Genomic DNA, 6,909 nt, shown 5'->3' with positions numbered 1-6,909 from the left:
TGACTGTACTCTGCTGCTCCGGTTCAGCGCTGTTCACGTTGTGCTCTGCAACGTGACCTGCCGTGTTACCATTCCTCTCTCCGCACAATCCACGAGGCGCTCTGGCTCCGCCCCCCTCCGGTGTCCTGAAAGTGTGTCACTGGGTTAAAGTGGCTCGAGACGCAAAGGGCGGATGGCGAGGGGGCGTGTCCGACAAAATAGGTCACATGGGCAAGCCCACGATTGAGAACATTTAGTTCTCCTGACGAGCTGCTGCTCCTCACACAACAAGAGGGGAGCTCCATCGGTCCAGACGTGTTTGACTTCTTCTTATTCTCGCTCTCTCGAGATACTCTGCAGATTATTCAAATATAGACTTCTGACATGAGCTTCATCTCTAAAGTACTCGCGCACAAACGTCAAGTTTAATTGTTCTTTCCGTGAGATTTGCAGACGTCGTGACAGACAGTTTGAGTCATCTGTTGGAGAGATTTTTCCTTGTTTCCCTCGATCACAGATGCCTGAGGACATGGGGACAACCAGGCCTGGTAAGAGGACACTTCATCGTGATTTTAGGCAGAGAATGTAATGTCATTCATTGCAGGCACTGTGCAGAGTGTTAACGTTTAAAGGGAATAACGGGCTTCTATAAAAGTCCCAATTCATTCTTAAAATACCTCACCATTACAGAGCATCAGGTTTGATTTCGTCTTTTTATTTATAGTTGATAAATCATTTGTGGTTCCCATAATTACTTTTTTTTTTAATGGATCCAGGGAATAAAGTATTTACTAAGAGGGCAGCACACAAATGAATGGAGTCTTGTCATTGAAACTTGTTTTCAGCACTATGATCGTCAACAATGTCAGAAAATGACACAATTTTAGAAGTTATCGAACTGTAAAAACAACGCTACTGCACCCCGGAAACCGTGTCTTATAAACGGGGTTAGGAGTGCCACAGTTCCGCACGACGCGTCGGTGCTACATTTACATTTGACACAACAACCGTGTTTATCTTCCCCACGTCCCCGCTCACATGGACAGCGTAGCCGAGGCCATGTGTTCCGTGTGTACACGCTCTCATAGGAACACTGCTCTGATTGGCCGAGGGGCGTGTCCTCCGCGAGCACGCGTCTCAGGTTAGAGCTCTTCCCGGATTGGCTGGAGGGGGAGCCCGTGACGCAGAACGTTGCATAAATCACACTGTACACAGGACGCTCCACGCGAGGCTGCACCGCGAGGTACACGTGAGACCGGAGGAGGAGGAGGAGGAGAGAGAGGGGGGGGGGGGGGAGAGACAGCAGCCACTGACCTAGATTGTTTTCTGTTCCTCGCGCTTCGGTTTCGCAGAAATTCATGACAGGTCCACGTGTGGGTGTGGGCCGTAAAAAACAAAAAGCGAACAGTCATGGTTGAGGTTAGGTAATCATCTGTTTAATTTAGGAAAACAAATCAGGCTTTTGCACAGATATTCAAATAAAGACTAAAATTTACCAACCATATTTAACCTACCAAGTCACGTAACCAGTTAACTTTACGTTCTTCGGGGTTTTAACGGTCTTTGAAAAACATGGGAAACATATTTAAATAATAAATGAAGCCAGAAAGTTTTTTTGGAGAAAATATAGGAATTTGCTTCACAAATAACTTTTAAGACAAAGTACATGATGGGGGGGGGATATACATTACTATAAAAACAACACTTAAATGTCAGTTACGTCGTTTTGACGTTACGTTGTTCTCTGCGTGAGGTGACGTCACACTCCAACTTTGTTTTTCAATTTCTTTCTTCCTGCAAACAAGACTTTCCAGAGAATGTATAGTCATGTAAACTTGACTCAAATGCATTGAAAAGTCTTGGAAATAATATTTATTTTTTGATATGAATGAACCCTGATTCTAGTGCCTTGCCCAAGGGCACTTTCCCTAGAAGCTAATCTATTTATTACTTGGTGTATCAGTGACACTTTAAAAAAATCGGAGCTGTAATCTGGCCAAACCTGTCATTACACAACCCCAGGTGGTTGTTTTTCCTCTTTTTGTTTAGCATTCTTTTCTTCCCGCGACAGCTCTAGTTGCTTCAGTGACCTTGTCTGGAGCACACTCCCACAGCACGGAGACACACGTTTGTTATGTAATGGTGTTATCCAACCAGCCAGCCCTGTGGCTGATAAGAGCAGGTCAATCTGAGCAGTGAACAAACCAAACCAGGAAACAAACACATTCTGGACTGCTTGTCTAGGCGTGTCAAGTTGGCACATTTATGTACTTGATGTACTGCCAAGTGTAATTTGGCACACAAAACAATCCATTTTTTTTTAATGACTGCGGTTTAACTCGTGCTATAGTCTCTTGTGTCACAGTGACTGTGGCATGCTTGGTGTTTAGTAAAGTGGAATTACATTGAATACCTGGATGTCGATATGAGCGTGTGTTTGTAATTGCGTTGAAATAAAAAGGGAGGTAATTAACGTGCTATAACGGTGTCGCCGTCTCTCCACAGGAGGAGTCATCGCCTACATTTCCTCCGGCTCCGCCTCCAGCCCGGAGTCCTTCATGCTGAGCACCAGCCCCAGCAAAAGCTTCCTGACCACATCGCAGTCGGTGTCCCGCCAGTCGCTGCCCAGCAGGGCCGTGGGCATGGTGGTGGACATCGCCCCGCTGGCCAAGCAGCGAAGCCACGGCGCAGAGAAGCCCGGGCGCTCCTCCACATCAGCCAAGAGCAGCATTACCAGTAAGCACAGCATCAAAAGTCTTGTTGTTATTATTAAGACTATTGAGAAAGATGTTGCGTATCTGATCTGGTTACCCATAAATCATTGCTTATGTCTTGTTTGTTTTTTTCTCTCGCAGAAATTAACGGCATGGTGCTGCTGTGTAAGGTGTGTGCCGACGTGGCCTCGGGCTTCCACTATGGCGTCCACGCCTGCGAGGGCTGCAAGGTGAGACGGGTTCCCCCGAAAAAGAAGCTTGATTCACATCCTGTTGTTGACTTTGAATGACTCGTGCTCACCACGAAGGTCTTGTGTTTTCTTCAGGGCTTCTTCAGGAGAAGCATCCAGCAGAACATCCAGTACAAGAAGTGTCTGAAGATGGAGAACTGCACCATCATGAGGATCAACAGGAACCGCTGCCAGCAGTGTCGCTTCAAGAAGTGTCTGTCCGTCGGCATGTCCAGAGATGGTGAGCAGTCAAGTTGAATTATTTACTCCACAGCTCGTTAAATGTTGTTTAATCTCGACACAATCTAACGGCACTCCTTTTTACTCCCAGCTGTCCGATTTGGCCGCATCCCAAAGAGGGAAAAGCAGAGGATGCTGCTGGAGATGCAGAACGCCATGAACAACATGATGAGCAACAACAGCCAGCTGCACAGCATGCTGCAAGGCCACCAGAGCCCGCCGCTGCCCATGGAGGCCATGACCAGCGACGCCAGCTCCCCGCTATCCTCTTCCTCCTCCTCGTCCTCCTCCGCTTCCGACTCCCCGTCGTGCTCCAACCCTTCCTCCCCGCGGTGCCCCCAGGACTCAGAGTCCGTAGTTTCCATGGACATAAACTCCAGCTCGGCCTCCTCCTGCGCGTCGGACAGCGGCGAGGACGAGGCCGCGACGGCGAGCAGGCAGCACCGCGAATCCTTCGCCTACAGCCAACAGGGCCAGGCCTCGCCCTCGTCCGGGACGAGCTGCTGGAACAACAATGTGGTTGTAGGAGGTTACCAGCACGGCTCTTACAGTAACGGCCAGCACGTCGCCAACACCGCTTACATGGAGGAGAGGGGAGTTCAGCAGCAGCAGCAGCAGCAGCAGCAGCTGCAGCAGCAGCAGCAGCAGCAGCAGCAGCAGCAGCAGCAGCAGCAGCTCAACGGCACCCCTAGCTGTAAACCATCAGAAGACGGCCAAAGACAGCATGCCGTGAACACACACACTGCCTCAAGTGGTTATAATGGACCAACCAGCTGCGTGAACAGCAGAGCGCACTTGGTGAGTGATTTGTCTTTCTCCTTCTTGAAATTCATATAAATATTCTTGAATCCAAACGTAAAGTTGGGCGCCTCATCCTCCCTGACTGACCGACTTGACTTGGTGTTTTTTTTCCCAGGTCTGTCCCATGAACTCATCGCCCTACGTGGACCCCAGCAAGCCGAGCCAGGAGGTCTGGGAGGAGTTCTCCATGAGCTTCACCCCGGCCGTGCGGGACGTGGTCGACTTCGCCAAGAGGATCCCGGGCTTCCGCGACCTCCCCGAGCACGACCAGGTCGGCCTGCTGAAGGCCGGAACCTTTGAGGTAATAAACACTTCATGTTGTTCTGTGCTCGCTTTTGAAGTCAAACGCGGCGGGCTCCTCGAATACAGGAGCCACCGTGGCTTTTAACAAACAGATAATATTTACTCTGATAACAGTTGGAATGGAAATGAAAGAGACTTCACAAACTCTCTTTCAGTGCATTCTATATACAGCATTAAAGACATTTCTAGTTATAAGAGATGAGACGTACAGTCATCACAAGATGTCTTTACCTGCACAACTCAAACCAACCTCCTCCCCCGCTCTCTTCCCAGGTGCTGATGGTCAGATTCGCCTCTCTGTTCAACGTGGTCGAGCGCACGGTGACCTTCTTGAGCGGCAAGCGCTACGGCCTCGACACGCTGCGGTCGCTGGGCGCCGGCGAGCTGCTCAACTCCATGTGCGAGTTCAGCGAGAAGCTGGCGACGCTGCGGCTCGACCCGGACGAAATGAGCCTCTTCACGGCCGTGGTGCTCGTCTCAGCCGGTAAGAGAACTTGTCTCCGGATATGTTGACGTATGTGAGGACATAAGAAAGGGGAGAAGTCGTACGAATACAGCTCCACTGTTACTTTTTATACCACAACTTGTTGTATTACTACTACTGTTGGCATAACAAGGCTCTAAATGAACCTGGGAGCACCAAATATCTGCTCCATTCTATATAAATCAACGTATAAACACACAAACGGTAGTTAAAATATGTAGTGTGATGTATTTAAAAGCTAAATGTACGTTAGTTTTGATAGAAAACTCCTTCTTAGGTGATCCCTTTCTGGCCTCCAGCATTAACCCGTTCTCCCTCCTTTCTCTTCTGGTACAGATCGCTCGGGGATCCAGGACCTGAGCTCAGTGGAGGCCCTGCAGGACAAACTGATCCGGGGTCTGAGAAACCTGGTGATGCAGAACCGCGGCGAGGACTCGGCCACCACCTTCACCAAGCTGCTGCTCAAGCTTCCCGAGCTGCGTTCACTCAACAACATGCACTCGGAGGAGCTGCTCTCCTTCACGGTGCACCCGTAAAAAAAAAGAAAAAAAAAAGCTTCCTCCACCTTATCCACACACCTCCACCACGACCTGCCTCTGACTGCGCCCTCGCCCTCGCCCTCCTCCGCACCCGACCAACCCAGTTGCGTGTTTGTTTCTAGAATGTATTCAAAGTTATTTTTTATTCTATTTTTGTTGAGCAGACCCGAAGAGAGAAGAATATAAAGACTTACTGTGTTTATAGAAGAGCATGTGGCACGCAAACAAAAGTGTCGGCGCTTTTTATATTTTACGAGAGAACGAAGAGAACCCGACTGGCTTCATGAAAACGATGCGAGTAGAAACCAATCGCTCGACCCACAAGCCGTTTAATTCCAAAGTGTGAACTCTGACGAGCGGGCGAATGTGAGAGACCGTATATACCGGACACACCGCATGTTGGTTTGGTCCAATAATTCTTGACTGATGTCGGCGAGGACGGCAAGATATCGGAGAAATGTATCGACGAATGTGTGACGACCGCTGCTAATGCATGGCTGTACTTAATGCTAACAGGTTTTACTCGGGTCTTCTCCCTCTCGTCTCAGAAAGCATCAGTTCACAGTTTCACTGTAAATAGTGTCGAATGTTTTGTTTTTATTTAATGTTTTTTTTTTTACAACTGCCTGCACACTGTCTGGTGATTTTTCTGGGGGAGTCGGTGACGCCTTTTTTAAAAAAAAAATTTTTAATTTTTTTTTTTCCCATCAACACTACATTTGCACGTGTTCTGGAGCAGAAAAACCAAGTAACATGTAAATGCTACATGTACACGTTGTCACACGTGTTTCTGCTGTTTTCCCATTTGTTTTTTGTAAATATATATTTGTTTTTGAGCTTTGTGTGCTTTCAGCATAGCACTGAATTTTGAAGTTTGTCATCCATTTTGTTGAAATATGTTTTTTCAACTGGCATATGTAAATAACTATATAAATATATACATATATAAATATCGGATGAACATAGAATATAAATATGACATAGTATGAATAAATAAAAGTGAAAAATACTCTTTGTACTTTGTGTGTTTACTGTAAGTATTTTTGTATGAATGAAGCTGACTTCAGAGTGACGGTTGTTCTCCACTAGGTGGAGCCATTCAACAGCATCTTGACTTCAACTCCCTTTCTACTTGATAACCTGAAGTTACCAGTTTGTCTTTGCAAATTGTTGCCTAATATGAATGAGCTTAGCCTCCAACGATCCACCTGCAGATCAACTTTACAATTTACTTGCATACATTTCAAATCAGCTGAGCTTCAACAAACTCCATTTTAAAGAAGACCTGAAACTTCCCACTTCCCATCATCTCCACATTGTCCCATATTGTCTCCATAACACCAATGCCACAACCATTGTTCTACCACATTAAGCCTGTTAGAAATGTGCAATCTTCTTTGAGTTTCAAATTTCCCCAGGGTGTAAAAAAACACAAAAGCAAAAAAATATCTAAATGTATTTATTATCAATGAAGTTTTTCCACCTTTTCTTTCCAATAAGCACCATTTTTTTGTCAAAGAAACTTTACAATATAAAGAAATGTACGAAGAAGGAACAGCTCATTTTACTACACGAGACATTTAGGATCTGAAACTACCCTTTAGTAGAGGTTGAGCCCA

General features: G+C 46.8%; 1 protein-coding gene across 1 annotated transcript; it reads left to right on the top strand.

The window, feature by feature from the left end:
- The first annotated feature begins 246 nt into the window (after positions 1-246).
- Positions 247-6,299, top strand: nr1d2a (nuclear receptor subfamily 1, group D, member 2a). The gene is made up of 8 exons (XM_076081192.1): positions 247-527; positions 2,485-2,715; positions 2,835-2,923; positions 3,020-3,164; positions 3,255-3,961; positions 4,080-4,265; positions 4,541-4,751; positions 5,088-6,299. Exons 1-8 carry the CDS (start codon positions 497-499, stop codon positions 5,285-5,287), a joined length of 1,800 nt encoding a protein of 599 aa, XP_075937307.1. The 5' UTR covers positions 247-496; the 3' UTR covers positions 5,288-6,299.
- The last annotated feature ends 610 nt before the right edge of the window (positions 6,300-6,909 follow it).

The sequence above is a fragment of the Anarhichas minor genome, unplaced genomic scaffold (genome assembly GCF_050575085.1).
Source record: "Anarhichas minor isolate MPS153535 unplaced genomic scaffold, ASM5057508v1 ptg000079l, whole genome shotgun sequence".
In the NCBI taxonomy this organism is placed as follows: domain Eukaryota; kingdom Metazoa; phylum Chordata; class Actinopteri; order Perciformes; family Anarhichadidae; genus Anarhichas; species Anarhichas minor.
Note: the sequence above shows the minus strand (reverse complement) of the source record. Positions and strands in the feature narration are given on the sequence as shown.